This window comes from Nothobranchius furzeri, chromosome 5 (assembly GCF_043380555.1).
Source record: "Nothobranchius furzeri strain GRZ-AD chromosome 5, NfurGRZ-RIMD1, whole genome shotgun sequence".
Taxonomy (NCBI): Eukaryota; Metazoa; Chordata; class Actinopteri; order Cyprinodontiformes; family Nothobranchiidae; genus Nothobranchius; species Nothobranchius furzeri.
Genome location: NC_091745.1, coordinates 59120455 through 59140072, shown reverse-complemented (window position 1 = coordinate 59140072; position 19618 = coordinate 59120455). Strand labels below are relative to the sequence as shown.

The 19618-nt window shown below is 44.2% G+C and overlaps 1 protein-coding gene across 2 annotated transcripts in view; it reads left to right on the top strand.

Moving 5' to 3' along the window:
* dennd4b (DENN/MADD domain containing 4B) overlaps window positions 1–13858 on the top strand; it is a 30300-nt gene extending 16442 nt beyond the window's left edge. Inside the window, exons 7-30 of one of the 2 annotated variants that reach the window (XM_015949578.3) lie at window positions 1188–1429; window positions 1500–1566; window positions 1884–1942; window positions 2147–2291; window positions 3873–4048; window positions 4146–4243; window positions 4325–4540; window positions 4766–4911; window positions 4992–5125; window positions 5204–5318; window positions 6026–6232; window positions 8213–8341; window positions 8530–8674; window positions 8805–8957; window positions 9313–9544; window positions 9618–9906; window positions 9985–10089; window positions 10161–10336; window positions 10437–10593; window positions 10667–10906; window positions 11034–11130; window positions 12696–12861; window positions 12978–13036; window positions 13294–13858. In XM_015949578.3, the coding sequence (XP_015805064.1) occupies window positions 1188–1429; window positions 1500–1566; window positions 1884–1942; window positions 2147–2291; window positions 3873–4048; window positions 4146–4243; window positions 4325–4540; window positions 4766–4911; window positions 4992–5125; window positions 5204–5318; window positions 6026–6232; window positions 8213–8341; window positions 8530–8674; window positions 8805–8957; window positions 9313–9544; window positions 9618–9906; window positions 9985–10089; window positions 10161–10336; window positions 10437–10593; window positions 10667–10906; window positions 11034–11130; window positions 12696–12861; window positions 12978–13036; window positions 13294–13439 (3699 nt within the window). In that variant the 3' untranslated portion in view covers window positions 13440–13858. Of the gene's footprint in view, window positions 1–1187; window positions 1430–1499; window positions 1567–1883; window positions 1943–2146; window positions 2292–3872; window positions 4049–4145; window positions 4244–4324; window positions 4541–4765; window positions 4912–4991; window positions 5126–5203; window positions 5319–6025; window positions 6233–8212; window positions 8342–8529; window positions 8675–8801; window positions 8958–9312; window positions 9545–9617; window positions 9907–9984; window positions 10090–10160; window positions 10337–10436; window positions 10594–10666; window positions 10907–11033; window positions 11131–12695; window positions 12862–12977; window positions 13037–13293 lie in introns of both variants that reach the window. The other variant, XM_015949576.3, reaches the window with a different exon arrangement.
* The last annotated feature ends 5760 nt before the right edge of the window (window positions 13859–19618 follow it).

The window sequence follows — 19618 nt, the reverse complement described above, 5'->3', positions numbered from 1 at the left end:
GCCGAAACAAGATCCGGGAACTGTCTTATTTTGAAAGGACCGTTCCGGCAACTGTCTGCTAGATTCCAGCAACTCACGCGACCGACTCGTGTGATAGGCAGGGTCCGAATTACGGGTGAGCTAAAGGGAGCCCGGCTCACCCCAAAGGATGACAGGCTCCCTTGGAAGCCCTCAGCTTCCACTCCCAGAGGGAGCCCGAAAAAGATCCTGGTTCTACTAATATTACATTATTCATGTGGGATCTCCGGAGATTATTTTGAGCAGAAAGACGCAGAGCTCTGATCGATGATGCGCTCCAGACAGATGCGTCCTGAGCACGGCCACAGTAACATTATCAAAGTGTCGCCACCTCAAAAACAAATTTAATACACGATTGTTTAAGTCGGCTCATATCCTTTCATGCTTTCTGTCTTGTATTTGTGCCTGATGTGTTTCGCTGCTGCGGAGCACATCACCTGTTTGTCCTCCGGCGACTATTTCACTGGTGCAGCTGGCGCGTAGCACGCACTCCGCTATTTTTGCAGTCGGTAGATATTTTTGAACTGCAGTTCAAAGGTAATTCATGAGGTGAATATATATGAACCCAGGTAGCAGTTTTTCTTTAGGATTGAGAGGAGATGCAGGAAGATAATAAGCAAAGACAGGACAGAAAAATAGTCAAATAAAAAAGAAGTTAGTTTTTGTACCTGGTGGTTGCAACAAACAGACACCATTGAAGGTAATCAGAAGTGAGGAACAGAAAAGGAAATTATTCTTTCAATATTTAGATCAGCAGGAACTCTGAGAGGCTGCAGGCGCATCAGTGAGTTGGGGGAGAGGGCTGAAGCAGGGGAACAGTAAAGATGCAAAAACTACTATTGTTGAAAGAAATATGTGTTAACTTCATAAATGTGGGTGCAATTTTTAATTGGCAAGACTCCAGCGAACCAACCCGGACCCCCCCCCCCCCCCCCCCCCCCCCCCGGGTCCGGCATCTGATTTGCCTTTAGTGAGCTTCGGTTTGACGTCAGTATTTGCATTCCGGGAACGTTTGATTTATAAATTAAGCCCTTTTTTCTGAATGATTCGGAGGTCAAAGGTCTGACATTTAATAAAAACATCTAGTTGTGCAGAATCAGGACTGAAAGTGGACCAGAAACTGGTCCAGAACATTCTTCCAGCTGATGAAAGCTGCTTCCCTTCTGCAGGTCTATGGAGCTGCCATCCAGTTCTATGAGTCATTTTCCAAGGATCTGCTGTCTGAGCGTCAGAACGTTCGGCTCGGCCTGCTCAGCGTGGTCGACCGGCGCCCCATCACCAGCCGTAGTCTTCATGTGAAGAAGAGCATCTGCGTCCTCTCCCACTGGCCCTTTTTCACCGTCTTCCAGAAGTTCCTCACCTTTATCTACAGATACTCCATCTCTGGGCCGCACGTCCTGCCTCTTGAAAAGTCAGCTTAACTTTTTATTTCGAAGTCTTGATTTAACTGGATGCTTCATTTTTTTCATTTATCTTTGCAGACATGTCTCCAGCTTCATGCACAATGTCCCGTTTCCTTCTCCTCAGCGTCCTCGCATCCTGGTTCAGGTGTCGGCTCCATCGACTCGCTCACATTCAGTCAGCTGACTCGCCATCTCTGTCATCAAACCACGCTCTCATTTGCTGAGTCACAAAGAAATGATCATTTCAGCATAATCCAACTGAAGTGGGAGGTGTTAGAACTTCCTCCTGTAACATAATAAAACACAGATGTGTTCTTCTAAATATAGCAAGTAAACTTTATACACACACACACACACGCACACACACACACACACACCCCCCACAGAGATATTAGAATTAAATTTACCTGATTTGTCATATTGTTAAAGCTTTATGTGTGTGTGTGTTTGTGTGTTTTACAGCTCTCACCCTACGACAACTTGTTGCTATGCCAACCAGTCTCATCCCCCCTCCCAATCAGGTTAGGAACACACACACAGGAAGGGCTTTTAAACACATTCAGGTCAGATGGAAACAGAAACAATGTCAAGTTCAAGTGATTTGTAGTGCCACGTTATCAGGCTCTTGCTATAGTTGTGACCTCTGACCTCTAATACACGGGTGGTAAAGCTTGTAAATGAACTCTGCACATGCATTTTTGTGTGCGTGTGTGTGCACGCCCCAGCGGTGCAAGCTTCCTGAAGCTGCTGCAGAACCTCGGACCAGAGAACGCCTGCACGCTGTTGTTTGCTGTCCTCACAGAACACAAGCTGCTGCTGCACTCGCTTCGACCGGACGTCCTCACCTCTGTCAGCGAGGCCCTTGTCTCTGTAAGACACACATGCAAACACGCATGCACACATGGTTAATGTGAGAAGTGATAACTGGGGTTTGTGTGAGACCCAAAGACTCAATGATTTGTTAAGACTTGGTGACTCGGCGTGAGATGAGGTTTGGCGATGGAACGAATTTATCAACCACTGAAAAAGGATGATGATTTACTTAAGATCAGTATTTTTTATGGCTATGAATTTGTTTTGTAGATGTGTGATTACATACTTACAGTTCAAATCAGCAGCATTGTTTCTTTGTACATGTTCATTTAATACGTCATTAGAACGCTAGGATTCTGGATTCCATTCTGTGGGCGGTGCTAGAATTTCTACTGTGGCACCACACCTGAGTCTATGTAGGGAAAACACTGCCAATAAATAGTTAGTCCACAACAAGTCTTACGTTCATCTAACAAAATATGTTGCTGAAAACATTATACATTTTCTACAGATGCATCTCTTTCTCACATTTTTCTCCTCTGTTAGCATCTTCATTTTGTCTTCAGACTATTGATCGACATCTTAATTGAGAAGTTAACCTCTTCTGATGCAAAATCGTCAGATATTGGCCACCCCCTATTCTCACATACAGTACAGGCCAAAAGTTTGGACACACTCATTCAATGCGTTTTCTTTATTTTCATGACCATTTTACATTGGCAGATTCTCACTGAAGGCATCAAAACTATGAATGAACCCGTGTGGAGTTATGTACTTAACCAAAAATGGTGAAATAACTGAAAACATGTTTTATATTCCATTTTCTTCAAAATGGCCACCCTTTGCTCTGATTACTGTTTAGCACACTTGGCATTCTCTTGATGAGCTTCAAGAGGGAGTCACCAGAAATGGTTTTCCAACAATTTTGAAGGAGTTCCCAAAGGTGTTTAGCACTTGTTGGCCCCTTAAATGGTCATGAAAATAAAGAAAACACATTGAATGAGAAGGTGTGTCCAAACCTTTGGCCTGTTCTGTATGTAGCTGAAAGCAGTTGAGGTGCAGTATATTGTTGATTGACCAAATAAATGGCAGATGAAACTCAGAAAACAACATGAGGACCCCTCATTGTGTGCATTCACAAACTTATTAAGAATGATTGTGACAAGTGAGTCGCTGCATGTCAGGGCCACAAAGTCTAAACTTCACGCATGTGAATACATCGTCATTTGTTGGACTGATGAAAATCAACAGGAAAAAGTTTACTTATCGTCCAACCATAGTGGCAGACCTGACGACTCCGTGGTTTGTGTGAGACCTGATAACTTGGGGCTTTGTTTGGGACCTGGTGACTTGATACTTTCTGTTGGACGTGATGACTCGGACTTTGTGTGGGACTCGATGACTTTTAGCTTTGCGTGGAACCTGATGACTCGGCAGTTAGTGTGGGACCTGACGACACAATGCTTTTTGTGGGACCTGATGACTTGGTTTGTTTTGGGCACCTGATGACTCGTTGCTTTTTGGGGACTCAATTTCTTGGTGGGTTGTGTGGGACCTTTTGTCTCAGTTCTTTTTGAGGACCTGATGATTTGGCAGTTTGCGTGGGAACTGATGACTGTTAATGACCTCTCCCTACAGATGACCTTTCCCCTGCGCTGGCTGTGTCCGTACATCCCCCTGTGTCCACTGCAGATGGCTGACGTGCTGCTGGCGCCCATGCCTTTTATTGTCGGGGTTCACTCCAGCTACTTTGACCTGCACGACCCACCTGCTGAGGTGATGTGTGTTGACTTGGACACCAACACCATCTTTCAGTAAGTCCAAATCTCTCAAAGAAAACCAGCTGCTTAAACGGTCCGTTGTAAAATCTTTCATTCTGTTCATGAAATTTGTTTGTTGAACTTCTTCAAGGTCTGAGGATAAAAAGCTGTCGTGGCGATCGTTACCCAGAAAGCATGGCAAGACCCTTTTCAACACTCTGACAAACCTTCACAAAACTCTGGAGAAGAGTGAGCGACTATTAAATTATCCATGGCTTCTAGAAAAGCCAAGAATTAAAAGGGAAGTTTAAAATGTCCCCTGTGTTGCAGTTTGTAGTTCTGGCCAGGAGGACGCGACACTCGAGTTCCTGCTCACCGACTACGATCAGATCTACAGGCGTCAGAAGCAGCTGGAGCTAGAGATCCAGGAAGCATTCCTGCGCTTCATGAGCTGCCTACTGCGTGGATACAGAACCTTCCTGTTACCCATCACGCAGGCGCCATCAGACAGAACCACCGACGTCAGCTCCCTGTTCAACTTGCAGGGTGAGCTGTTCCTCCTGGTGCTGAAACGTAATGTGTAGGGTCCAGCTAAAGGGTCCACTGCAGACAGAACCAGTGAGACTAGGAAAACGGATCCGTCCTCTGGTGAGGAAATAAAAAGAGACCAGGAATAGATGAGGGGTTCTGGACTGGATCGGGGGTTTGAACAGAATTGGATCAGTGAGTGGTTCAGGACTGGTACTAAGTGTTTTTCTCGTGGTCCTGAAGGTTTTCTGAAGTCTCGCGATCGGACACAGCAGAAGTTTTACATCCAGCTGACGAGGACTCAGATGTTTACTCAGTTCATCGAGGAGTGCTCCTTTGTCAGCGATCGACATGCCTGCCTTGAGTTCTTTGATGAAAGTGTCCAAAAGGTGAGGTCAGAGGTTGTTAACGGACGCTTATCAGTGCTGTTTACCTGCCTGCCCAGTAACAAGGGTGATGATGGGTTCAGGTGGACGTGGAGAAGCCAGAGGAGGTGAGGCTGATTGACCTTGATGAGACTTCGAGTGGAGAGCACACCGTCTTCATCATGCCTCCTGAAGAGCCACAGGAAGCTGACGGCTCGGAGTGCCCCGCCCTCTACAGGTAAGGCTGTAGGATGTGAGACCAAACAGGTGGAGGAGAGCCGTGGCACATTCTGACAAGATCTTTCATTATGTCCAGTTATGACACCTTCCCCACCCTGAAACCGGAGCTGTTTGACCGACCGCAGGACCAACTCCGTGTCCCGGCAAAGGGCGGAGCCCCTGATAGCCCCGCCCCCAGACGAACTAAACAGGTAACCCAAATCCTCCACATTGTGTTTGGGAGGAAGACCAGCGTTTACCCCAGCTCCCTCTAATGGGACCAGCTCTTAGGTTTGACCCAGTTTGGTCCCAGCAAACACAGTGTCAGCAGTTTGTGTTTCATCTTAATTTAATGAGTCGGCATCAATAATTTATCAGAATTCACAGTCCTCAGGCGTGCGGGGGGGGGGTCAGGAAGACGAGAGGATGAAGTGAGTTCATTCACCAGACTGATTCACTATCCTTAATCTATTTCTGTTGTGAGTTTGATTTTCTAATTGATCCTCATCATCATCATTTTACTTGCAAAGCGCCTTCCAGCGAACTCCAAGGCTGCTCCAAAGGGGTGAACACAACAATTATAAAAACACAATATAATCAAATCATCACTTTTTGTTCTGTTGGAGCCTGATTGTATTTGATTATAAACATTTAAAGTTTCCTCTGTGTCAGAGCCGGCATTGGAATCCATATTTTTCTCTGGGTTAAGCTAACAGGACTCCCTTTGCTGACGCCACATGGTTTGGCAAAAATAAATAAATGAATAATACGTTTTTCTCACAAAATGACTCTAAAAGTCTAAATAATTTATGTATGTGTGATTTTTTTTAAGCAAGTTTCTATTATGTTTCTCTAAACATTGGTTCATGGGAGTCTCTAACTTGCAATTAGCTCTTTAAGATAAATCATTTCTCTGCAGGAGATCAAGTTGGCCCAGAAACGAGCTCAGAAGTACTCGGCGGTTCCGGATATGTGGTCCAAGTGTTTGCTGGGCCACTGCTACGGACTCTGGTTCATCTATCTGCCCACCTTTGTCCGGGCTGAGAGCTCCAAAGTCCGTGCCCTCCACACGGCCTACGATGTCCTCAAACACATGGAGACACGGAAGGTGATGCTGCCAGACGAGGTAAGACCAATCTCATCTGGCTTCAGGGTCCAGCTTGAGCCTGACCCACCAGAGTTCATTCCTCTGAAGCACATTCCAGCTCATGTCTTTGATTGTATTCACCTTATCCCTAGCCCCCATTGAGCCCTTGTGTGAAATATGCGATGACTTCTGGTCCACCTTTTGTTTACATGAAGACCATAGATGGATTATGCGATCCGTTTGCGCTAATCCACTTTTTAATGACTTTTTAGAGAAGCAAACTATGTGGGGACGCTGACTGCCACAGTTCAAACAGGACACCGTTACAATTAAGGATGGATCAATATTGGTATTGGCCGATGTTAGTCATTTTTTAACGTATCGGTCCGATAAATAAAACCGGGCTGATATTAACAACCGATATTTTTTCCATCTTTGCTCCATTTGTTTGCCTGTTTCAGAGGGTGGGGGGTGTATTTGTTTAGTCATGTGACAGTGATTGTAATCATCCCAGAAGAGTAAATGTGTGTGTTGTGTGTACACAATAACGTAAATTCAGCTTTAATTATTTTGATTCTACACAAAATCTGCTGATTTTAGAAGCGTTATTGTCAGTGTATTGGTATCGGCTATTGGCCATAACAGGGATCTTAATATTGGTATCGGCCCAAAACTTTTATATCGGTTGCATCACTAGTTATAATCCCTCTGCCTACTGCACTAGAGGGTTGGGAGAATGATATGACAGTTTGGCAAAAGCTAACATACAGTAGCGTTTTGGCTACTTTCTTAACTCTTTTACACTCTACGGTGAGGCATTAAGCGATCTTAAAATCTGCTAGGCTTATCGGTATGTACATAGTAATACGGTTGGTCATAAAGGGGTAGAACTCAGTCTTATTTACTTAAAAGCACACATAGAGCTGAGTCAAAGTCTTAAAGGGATATTTCACCTCGAGTGAAATTTAGTCTGTTGCCATATTGCCCAGAGTTAGATTAGTGGGGGAAAAAATATTTTGTAACCAACCCAATCATTCTCCTTATTTGGCAGTATTCTTGTTAGCTTTAGCTTAGCACAAACGATGTAAGTGAATGGCAACAGCTAGCATGTAGTGTGAAAAAGTCTTGAAATTACCCAAATTTTTCTTGGTGACCTCAATTGACTTTTAATGAAAATAACAATTAACATGAAGGAATCAATTTTGACTTGTGACTATATTACAACAAAGCACCGCTGTAAGCCTCTGCTGCAAGGTGCAAGGACACAGTGGCCCCAAAATACATCTGTTTCAAATTTCATCTAGTCAGCCATTTTTTGTGCAACTTACTGCCCTGTTTCTTCAGGAACTGTACCAAGTATAGCCTAATGGCCACGCATTTGAGTTTACAGAGTTGGTGTCTTCTTGAGTTTGAATGATTGAAATGCTAGCTGTTACCATTCACTTACATTGTTTATGCTAAGCTGAAGCTAACAGAATACTGCCAGATCAACAGCAAGCATTTTCCATGCATTTGATAATGTCTAATGTTAAACACTGAGCTCTATTTTAATTATTTGACTGCTTGTTAAAAGCATAATTTAGTTACATTATTTTTAAGATCTCAAATTGATGTGTGTATTAAAAAAAATCCAGGTTGAGAATGCAGTCAGACAGGGAAAGACCGGATTCTCATGCACTGATGTACAGCGAAAGTGGAATGCATGCACACTCTCTCGTAGTCCGAGCTACATGATCCAAACACCTCTCTTCTAGTTTAACTTTCTCTGGTTGTTCGTACAACCACGATCAGTGCAACATGTCTCTGAGCCATGTGACTCTCTACATGAGCTGACCCAGGAAAAAGGTGGATAGGAGAGCCAGTCTAAAGTGAGGTCATCTTAAGGTGTGTGTGTGTGTGTGTGTGTGTGTGTGTGTGTGTGTGTGTGTGTGTGTGTGTGTGTGTGTGTGTGTGTGTGTGCGTGCGTGCGTGCGTGCGTGCGTGCGTGTGCGTGCGTGCGTGCGTGTGTGTGTGTCTCAGGTGTGCTATCGGATCCTAATGCAGATGTGTGGTCAGTATGGTCAGCCTGTCCTCGCTGTCCGAGTCCTGCTGGAGATGAAGAAAGCTGGAATCACACCCAACACCATCACCTACGGATACTACAACAAGGTCTCCGACACACACACACACACACACACACACACACACACACCTTTCCCTCCTCAAGTATGATGATGGCATCCCCTCCTGCATGAAGCCTGTTTTGAGCTTCAGGCTGTAGATTCAAGCCAATGTTTCAGAAAGGTTTTTATGTTTTTGTAATGGTTACTATAGGGTTAGATCTTCTCTCTCCTCAGGCTGTGCTGGAGAGCAAATGGCCTTCAACCAATCAGGGTGGGCGTCTCCGCTGGGCAAAGCTGCGGAATGTCGTACTGGCTGTGGCCCAGTTCAGACGACCAATCAGACGGCGGCAGAAGAGTGACTCAATGGGCTCCCGTGGAGGTCAGCAAAGTTTCAGGAAATAATTAATTAGCTCTTCCTTCGCTGTGGTTGGATTCTATCAGGGATACTTTCTATAGCGTAATGACCCCATACTGCAGGAAGATGATTCTGTTTCTTTCTGTTCAAGAAGCTGCGATGGAGCCTGACCCGAAGCTCCGCCCATACTCCACTCTGATTCGTCAGTCTAGTTGGAGCGGTCTGAGTGACAGCTCGAGTCACGAATCACTGAGCGGGTCATTGGTAAAAAGCAGCAGCCTTAGCAGCATGAAGACACCTGGGAATGGTAAGTACTACAGGAGACGAGAGGGGACTTCAGAGTACCTCAAGGAACTACATGGTACAACAGAGTACGAAAGTACTATAGGGTACTGCAGGAGACTAGGGAGTACAGGTTGGATGATTGAATTAATTTGTTGCCCATCAGTGATAAGTGGAGCTCTTCACTGATCTTTTTTAAGACATATTTTTTTATGTCTTGTCTTGCTGATGTATACTTTTAGGGTTAGTGTATATGTATATATATATATATATATGTGTGTGTATATATATATATATATATATATATATATATATGAAAGTGTGTATGTGTGTGTACCTTTGTATTTACTTGTGTGCATCTCATCCTTTCTTTCCCTCAGGAACAAGAACCAGTCAGAGAACAGCTTCCTCTCACACAGGGACAAATGGGGCTTCTGCCTCTCGTCGCCCCCCCCTGGCCCGACGAGATACCTCCAGCCCATCTCCGGCAGTTCTTGGCGGGACTCTGGTCCAGCGTAGCCAGGTTTGCCTGTCCACCTTTTACACAGAGTGCGCTGAGTCGGCGGACTCTGAGCTGGACTGCAGATGTCAGCCAGAGACCAGAGGCAGCAGGTCAGTTTGTTTGTTAGTTTGTGGTACAGGTGTGTTCTCAGCTGATCTGATGAAGTTTGTTACCCAACTGTAGGTCTGAGGGAACACGAGACTCTACCAGCAGAAACAAGGTTGTGGACGAGAACTACAATAATGTGGCATCACCAAGTCGAGGAGGTCTGGCAGGGAAGCTGCAGCAGCTCCTCACACCAACCAGACACAGAGCTTCTGCACGCCGAGCCGCCAGCGTGGACAACCGACGGCCGGGGGGAGGAGGGGGACGGATTGGACGAAGAGTATCAGAGCAGAGACAAACCAAGAAATCTCATGTAGCTGAAACTCTGCTGAAGGCCAAAGATCGTTTGGTGAACGCTACATCAGAGGTGACTTCATCCTAGTGTTGATGAACAGGAACCGCATTACAGCAGATGTGTCATCAATGTCCTGTCATCTCTCCTTAGAGCTCCCTGTCTCTAGGAAGCGACCTGGACCTGACAGACACGCCCACCTCTGTCTTTCGTCCGCGCAGGTCGTGGGATGCTAACCAGGAAGGGGCGGATATAGAGGTAAAGAAATTGTGACTGGGGAAGGTGGTTCTTTATTGGCCCAGATGTGTGCTGATGACCCTGGTGTCCAGGTTCTGATGTCCAGCTGCTCGCTGTGCCGCGGCTGTAACTCGCTGGTCTATGACGAGGAGATCATGGCGGGATGGACATCGGATGACTCCAACCTGAACTCGTCCTGTCCATTCTGTCGCACTTCCTTTGTGCCGTTCCTGAATGCTGAGGTCTGTGACCTCGGACCTGTCAGCAGGTAAGGACTCAGATCAGAACAGGGCTGTTGGACCTTTGTGTGCAGCTTGGTTCTGTTACAAGTCAGTAGAACCCTTTGACCCACATGTACCGTTCCTTAGTGTGGAGCGCTGTAACCTGAACCTGGAGGATGAAGTGGAGAGCGCTGTGAGGCCCCCCAGTGGTCCAGAGGCCTCCCGGCAGCACCAGTGTAACGGGCTCAGCAACGACTCCAGCTCCGAGACCAGCAGCTACTCAGAGACCAGCAGAATCACCACGGTAACGCTCCTAACTTGCAGTCCCCACGCTTCCTGTCTATCATCTCACTAACAGGTTCTGCCCCCTCCCTCAGGTGTCGTCGGTAGGCGGGACTCCTCAGGTGACGGTGGCCTACCTGAGCCCCCTGGTTCTGAGGAAGGAGCTGGAGAGCCTGCTGGAGAACGAAGGTGATGCGGTTCTTGGCCAACCTCAGTTCCTGGACAGCCACTCCATCATCTTCTGGAACCTGGTCTGGTACTTTCAGCGACTTGGTCTACCCAGTAACCTGCTGCAGCTGGTCAGGAGCTCACCACTGGTCAGCCAGTTTTCTCAGGTGAGCCCAGCCCGGTTCTGGGACTGGTTCTACACTCGCTTTGGTTTTCACCTGCATCCAGTGACTCGTTGGGGTGGTTCTGTTTCAACTGGTCAATCTTTAGTCTGAATGTGTTGATGTTTGTCAGTCAGAGAACTCCTCTGTGAGGGTCCGGCTCCTCTGGGACACCCTGACCCCTGACACGGACCAGTGGCCCCCCCTCTATGTCCTCTGGAGGATCCACAGTGAGTAGAACTGTTAAAGTCCTGGATCTAGTATGCTAAAAGTCACTCTGAGGAACGTCGCAATTCTAGACCAGTTCAGTTGGAATGCTTACTGTTGTCGACAAGAAAACTATTTAAACATAGGAAAAGCTCATCTAGTCGAAACAAAGCTAATAAACTAAAGAGTTCAGTGTAGTAGCGCTGAACAATTTATGGAAAAAACTAAATAGTGATTATTCTTGCTATTTCAGTTTGATTCAGGATTTTCTTCAAATCCAGGTTAAGCGCATTTTTCACAATTTACTTTAATATTTACCAACATGTCAGCTGAAGAGTTAGGCTAAGCTCTTGTAACCCAATGAATGATTAGACGGTAAATAAATAAATTCAAATCAAATCAAACTTTATTTATATAGCACTTAATCATACAATGAATGGAACTCAAAGTGCTTAACAAATTCAAAAGGCCCCGCATACCCACATTCCCTCCCATCCCCAGAATTTAGAAACAGTCTGACAATAAAAAGCCCTTCACAACACTCAAAACACAATGGACTGAGTTTAGATGAGCCAGTCCAGCTAAGATAAGGAAACACCATCAGGGAAGCCATCCGCCCCGACAGCAGCAGAAGCACAGCAGCAGCCAAGGCACCGAAACAGGGCGCCCAGGGCAGGGAGGGCGGAGACCCCCACCTCCACCTAGGCACACTTGGAAAGCACCCAGGCCACCACAGCTGACCACCGCCCCCGGGGCAGAGGGCTCCTACAGAGGAAACTCTGGAAAAAGGTTAAATTAAGGTTAAAATATAAAATAAGAGATAAAAAGAAAATTGTAATATAAAAAGTTATATAGATATTAATATAATGTCGATCATAAATCTATGGTTTACTATATATATATATATATATATATATATATATATATATATATATATATATATATATATATATATATATATATATATAAACTCGGTTTAAAAAAGAATACATAAAATAAATAAATAAATAACCTAATTAATTAATTTATTTAAAAAGTGATAGTAATCAGTTAAAAGCTAAGCTAAAAAGATGGGTCTTGAGCCTGTTTTTAGAAACATGAATGTTCTCTGCGGCTCTGAGGTCCCCTGGCAGCTCGTTCCAGAGGCGAGGATCGTAGTACTGGAAGGACGCTTCGCCGTGAATATGAGTTCTGACTTTAGGGATGACAAGGAGACGGCTGCCAGAGGAGAGCAGAGACCGCGTGGGTTCATACGGTAAAAGCAGTTCTGAAAGATAAGAAGGCCCAAGTCCATTAAGACACTTAAATGGTAATTAAATATAAGGAGAATTGTAAAAGATAAAGAAAAAACATTAAAAAACATAAAATGCTGTAAAAATTACCATCATAACAATAATGATGATGATGATGATGGTTATTATAGCATTATCACTACTAAGTATATAAGTATCAGAAAAAAGTAAATAGGTTGACGGGTGAATGAATACGTAAGTATAAGAACAAATTTAATTAAATTATGATTTCTGTCAACCTGTATCAGGAGAGGTGATGTAACTTCTGCAGCTGCCTTAACCTGTTCCTCCACTAGGTGGCGTCCCAATGAGGAACTACAGCTGGCGGCACCACAACCACCCGTTCACGCTGGCCTTCCTGGAGGAGGTGCTGCGCTGTGTGGGCATGAACGAGGTGCACAAGGCCGTCACGCTCCTCCTGGACACACTGGCCAAGCAGTCCGCTTCTTCCCAGATCCAGAGGTGAGCATAGGTCACCATGGTTACGCGGAGACCTAGAACTTTGCTGGAACGTCTGAGCCCAATCTTTGTTTGGGTCTTTGTTCTGATCCAGTTGTTCTGTGTTCTGTGGTTGAAAGGAGTCTGTACAGAGAGTTCCTGTTCCTCACGCTGGCGGCGATGGGAAAAGACCATGTTGGTAAGACTTGTTTTATGAAACGGTCACATGACAGGAAGTCCTCTGCAGAGGTGGCAGGAAACAGCCCCGTGTTTTTGAGCTGCACCTGAATGTAGCATGATTAATAGTTTTCAGTCCTAAAAACTCCAGGTAGGCTTCACTTAACCTTATAACGTAGAGTTATAAAGACAGCACTGATCAGTGTCAAGAACATCATGATGGGAATGTTGACCTGAACACTGTGTTTATCTGTAAACCACGCCCCCATCCCTCTGCAGTGGCCTTTGACAAGAAGTACAAGGCGGCGTACACGCGGCTCTGCAGCTCTCTGAGTCGAGACGAGCTTCACAGGAAGCGAGCTCAGCCCCCCAGCCCTAAGGCCATCGACTGCAGGCGCAGCTTCCACCCTCCTCTGGAGTGCTGAGGTTCTGGTGAACAGACTGACCTCAGATCTGCTGTGGTGCTTTTAAGGATAGAAGGAAAGTGTGGGTCAGTACCATCCAGAGGAACCAGGTTCAAAGACAATAAAGACCAACTACCTGCTGCTGTCTGGGGGTCAGAACATCTGAGGAAGGAACTTCCTCGGGTCGCATATAGACATTTTTCATGAGCAACAGTCTGATCAGAACTTCTGCTGGGTCTTAGTGTCTAGAGTTCATCGATGTGTCAGAAGCAAATCCCGTTAGTCCTCCACACCCGCAGCACACTTGGACACCCGCAGGACACCGTGATATCTGAAACCCTCAGTAACTTCTAAACTGTCACAGAACAACAGAAAAATGTTTTTATTCAGTTTTTAATCAAATGGTCAAGAAGAGAAAATGTCTCTGGGCCTCCTCCTGGTCTCTGTTTCCTTATTTCTTTGTGGCCTCCTCACCTCCTCCTGATCCCTGGGGGTGCCAAGCCCTGATAACAGCTCAGTACTTGATACCTATTATTAGGACGGGACTTTAGGATCAACAAAAACTGGACTAGAACCTGAGAGGGGTTCTTTTGCAGAATGAGAGCAGCGACTCACTCACAGTAAAAATGTAGATTCTGGTGGTTTTTTATTTTATTTTAAGTGAGAGCAGAAGAGTGAATTTAAAACAGATGTTTGTGTTTATTGTTGTAATTTATATTAATCTGATTTCAGTTGCAAATGTTGTTTTTTGTAAGAAAACACCAATAAAAGCTGAGGTGAAGCTGCTGCTGCTGCTGCTAATCTGTCCTAAGAAGACCCAAACATTTCCTTCAGAATAAAAGTCTCCAGACTAACTAGGTTAATTAGATTGTGACTTTCAAAGTGTTAAATCAAAAACATTCTTCAAATACATTTATATTTTTAGCTTTTTTAATTTGTTAAAGTACGTTCAGTCCAGGCCCTGGGGTCCGACCCCCAACAGTCAGCTTTATGACCTGGGCTGGCTGCTTCAGCTCCTGGCTCGTGGTGTTCAACAGGGTTGATTTCTCCAGCGGTCGATGGGCAATCAGGCGGGGTACACCCTGGACAGAGAGTCAGTCCATCGCAGGGCAACACACACACACACACACCTAAGGACAATTTAGACAGACCAATTAACCTAACAGTCATGTTTTTGGACTGTGGGAGGAAGCCGGAGTACCCGGAGAGAACCCACGCATGCACAGGGAGAACATGCAGAAAGATCCCAGGCCGGGAAGCGAACCCAGGACCTTCTTGCTGCAAGGCAACAGCTCTAACCACTGCGCCACTGCGCAGCCTCACTTATAAAATTTATTTCATTTAATTTCAAGCCAGTAGCGTGCTGTGTACAGAACAATTACAGAAATTGTAAAACTCGATATGTACCATTAAGTCTAAGTTTGACTTGCAACATGGGACACAATGAGAAAATCGCTTAAACATGAACGCTCAAAACTGGGTGAAGAGAAAACAACCTCATCCCAATCTGAACAGGGGTGATTCTAGCATCAGAGGTTTAGGGGTGCTGCCCAACCAAGCAAGATCAATTTCAACATGTTGTACATTTTAACAGATTAATTCCCACATTTGTGAAAGAAATGAAAAACACAGTTTTCAAAAACCAAATTATAGTTTTACATATCCCAATATATGACTGACGGAATCTGTTATCAGTGTAGAAAAGTCTGGTCTGGGTTTGAAAAGTCTAGGTCAGTGGTTGCCTACTTTTTATCTTGAAGATCTCCTTCCCTGTGTCCAACACAAGCCCACAACAGAATGACACTAAAGTGACCAATAATAATTTTAGATTAATGTATAATTATTTTTTCTTAATTTTCCACTAAAATCGACAAGCGCAGAAGTTGACCACGCCCCTTTTGGGCCTTTGATCAGGAATTTCTTGTAAACCTAAGAAGCCATACCATCCTTCCCAAAAACTGAAGGACAACATGAAAAATAAAACAAGGACAAACATTAAAGGCTCTTCAAAGGTGGAGGAGTTTGGACCAAATTGACTTCATGGTGGATTCAGAGTTGGCAAAATTTCTCCTAATTTGCTGCAACAGTAAAGTTTACTTTTTGCGTTGATTCATTCAGAAACCAAACCTGGAACCACAGAATAAACAACAAATATGTGATAATTACAAGGATAGTCATGTGTGGACTCATATGTCTGTTTAAATTTGAATTTACACTAAATCTTTGTCCACAGACTTCACAAGAAAAAGGTTTTAGTCCTGTGTGGATGATCAAGTGACTGTTTAAAAATGTCTTATGACTAAATATTTTTCCACAGTCGTCACAACAACTGAATGATTTTGGTTCTGTCTGGACTTTCCTGCATGAGTCTACATGTTACTTCATTCCAACACATTTCTCAACCAAACAGCCTGAAGATTTTATTGCTGAATGACTTGTCACTCTCACGCGTTTCTGAAGAGACCACTTGTGGAAAAACTTGACCACATTCAGGGCAGCTAAAGCATTTGTTGACTGTCTTGACATCTGACTGAGAAGACCTGCTCTCATTCCAGTCATTGTCTCCATCTCCAGTTTCAGGCCCAGACTGATGGCTCAGAGTCTAGATTCACTTCATCATCCTCACTAACTTCTGTCTCTGAAGAATCGTGTGTCTGTTCATGAGGGTTTAGATCTGGGTTCCTGCTAGTTTCTGCTGTAATCGGGTCAGCTGTGTTACTGGTTGGAACATCTCTGTCTTCCATTTGCTGCTGATGAAGCTGTGAGAAAAGAGGTTTCTCTTCATCATCCTCACTCTTTATAGAAACTGCAGTGAATAAAATCCTTGTGGTATCAGTCACATTCAAATGGAGCTGCTCTCCCTCCAGACTGGTCCAGAGTTCCTTCTGTTCCACCTTTATGTGGGGGTGTTCTGGGTCCTGCTGATCCACACCAGGACTCTGATCTCCAGAAGCTTCTTCTTTAACCAGCACCATCTGTTGAACATCTATAGTAAACACAGAAAAGCATGATATGAGTTACTGACCGCTGTAACTTTATATTCACACACATAATAACAAGAAATGGTTGTATTATTGGTTTAAGTTGATGAGATCACAGCTAACTCTGAAAACAGGAATTAACGTTTGAATTCGGTGGCTTTTTCATGTGAGGTGAATGTACAAAACTTTAAAGAATGTAGGCTTACAAGAATGATTCTGATTTTCCTAACATGTTAACCTGAAACTTTGATTTATTTCACACAGAATGTTAAAACAATGTTTTAGTTTTTTGTCTAGTGCAGAATCCTTAGGTGCAGACAGACCTTCCCTCACTAGTTTAGACAGCTGCTCCCACAGTCAGACGGCCTAAACAAGCACACAAGGCGGAGCAAGGAAGAGGACGGGCAGTTGTGTGTGTGTGTGTGTGTGTACCGGTCTATACATCACGTTGCCTCTCTTGCTCGTTCATGCCGCTTCACGCTGTATAACATACGAAAGATCAGACTGTACCTAACACAACATGCCACCCAGCTCCTGGTGCAATCTACAATCATCTTTCGCCTTGACTACTGCAATGCCCTTCTAACTGGTCTTCCATCCTGAACTATGAGACCTCTTCAAAATGGTCCAGAATGCAGCGGCACATCTGGTCGTCAATCAGCCTAAAAGAGCACGTGGCACCCCTCTGTTCATTGAGCTCCAATGGCTACCGCTAGCAGCACGCATCAAATTCAAATTGCTAACGCTAGCATACAAAGTCCTGGATGGCACAGCTCCCATCTACCTGAATCTTCTTACAAAGGCTTACGTCATGGCCCGGCTGCTCCAGTCATCAAGGGATTGACGGCTAGCAGTGCCTACACCATACTCAGGACAATCCAGACTCTTAATGTGTCGTTCCACAGATGTGGAATGACCTACCAACACCTACCAGAACAGAGGCTTCCTTGTCAATTTTCAAGAAACTCCTGAAGACTCAGCTCTTCAGAGAGCATCTTCTAAACTAGGACCCTCACTGCACCCGTCCCACACTCTGCTGTCCACTCCTTGTTCACTTCCCTCTTTCATTCATTATTATTATGACTCATTATGCTGCCTCACTGCCTCCTAGGATTGATTGAATAGTGTTTGTTGTTAGCCTCAAGGGCAACCTGCTGGCTTCATTATCACCTGTAAGTCGCTTTGGACAAAAGCGTCTGCTAAATACATAAACATCAAAGTGAGGACCAAAACTAGTTTTTTACCTGCAAACTGAGGACATTAGTAGCAAAGTGAGGACATTTGCTGGTCCTCACTTTAGGACAATGTTACAGAACTCCACTGGTTAGTTTTAGTTGTGTGGTGTGAATTAAGTTTTAGTTAAGGTTAGGAATAGACTGGTATGGTTGGTTGGGTTAGGCACCATCTAATTTATGAGTTAAAGACTCTAATGATAATAATGTAGATAACTAAAAGCACAAGGACCGGCATATTTTAGTGCTATTATTACATCTCAGTGTAGCATGTATCGTTTAACTAACTCTGAATTAGACCTGTTTTACACTAGTTTTCATTGGTCTAGGTTAGGAACAGACTTGCTGCACACAGCTGGGCAGAATAGTGAAGATTTGGTATTTTTCTTTTATCTTGCACCCAGGTAAGGCACATATGTGTTTAGTCTATACGCTTCTTTTATAAGAAACATTTCATAAGTTTAATTCAATTCAATTTTATTTATATAGCACCAAATCACGACGAGTCGTCTCAAGGCACTTCACATAATAAACATTCCAATCCAGGTCAGTTCATTAAGCCAATCAGAAATAATGTTTCCTATTTAAGGAACCCAGCAAATTGCATCAAGTCTTTACAGCAATCCTCATACTAAGCAAGTATAAAGCGACAGTGGAGAGGAAAACTTCCTTTTAACAGGAAGAATCCTCCAGAGGATCCTGGCTCAGTATAAGCAGCCATCCACCATGACTCACTGGGGATCGAGAAGACAGAACACACACACACACACACACACACACACACACACACACACACACACACACACACACACACACACACACACACACACACACACACACACACACACACACAAAGTAATGTGTCTATGGTTGCATTGTGATTTCTTAGTAAATGTTCTATTTGGCGAGATATAAACTTTATTGTATTCATCCTAGTGGATCTATAATTAAACGGGTAAACTAGTAGTAGCACATTCAATGTCAAAGAAAGCAAAAAGTTATTATCAGGAGAGGGAGAATGTTTTAGTGGTTAGCAGCAGTGTGCTAGTCGATGGCCCCCTCCATGAGGCCACCACAGCTCAGCAGAACATCATTTTAGCTTCTTCTGGGGAGAAAAACACTTAGAGAAAAAATAAAGTTAACAGCTGAAATAGCAGGAAATAATACAGTTAAAGAGCAGATTGTAGAAGGGAGTAATAGATTGTGAAAAGTGGTCAGTGTATCCTCCAGCAGTCTAAGCCTATAGCAGCATAACTACAGAGATAACTCTGGATAACCTAGCCTTTTTAGATGGAGGCATGTTGGAGGCAGGGCAAGGGAGAGCCGTCTTTACCGACTGTACACTCCACATCCCTCTACTCCCCCACTTGTCCAGATTTAGGCTAACATCAGATTTTAACCATAGGCCCTATAAAATAAAAATGTTTTAAGCCTAGTCTTAAAAGTAGACAAGGTGTCTGCCTCACAGACTAAAGCTGGGAGCTGGTTCCACAGGAGAGGAGCCTGAAAACTAAAAGATCTGCCTCCCATCCTAATTTTAGATATTCTGGGAACCACCAGTAAACCTGCAGTCTGACAGCGAAGTGCTCGGTTAGGAACATATGGAACAATCAGATTACTGATGTATGATGGAGCTTGATTATTAAGAGCTTTATATGTGAGAAGAAGGATCTTAAAATCTATTCTGAATTTAACAGGTAGCCAATGTAGGGAAGCTAAGACAGGAGAGACATGATCTCTCTTTATAATTCTCATCAGAATTCTAGCTGCAGCATTTTGGACAAGCTGAAGACTTTTAACTACATTCTGTGGACTTCCTGAGAGTAATGAATTACAGTAATCCAGTCTTAATGTAATAAATGCATGAACTAGTTTTTCAGCATCACTCCTGGAAAGGATGCTTCTAATCTTAGCAATATTCCGAAGGTGGAAAAAGGAAATACTACAAACCTGTTTAACTTGGGATTTGAATGACATGTCCTGGTCA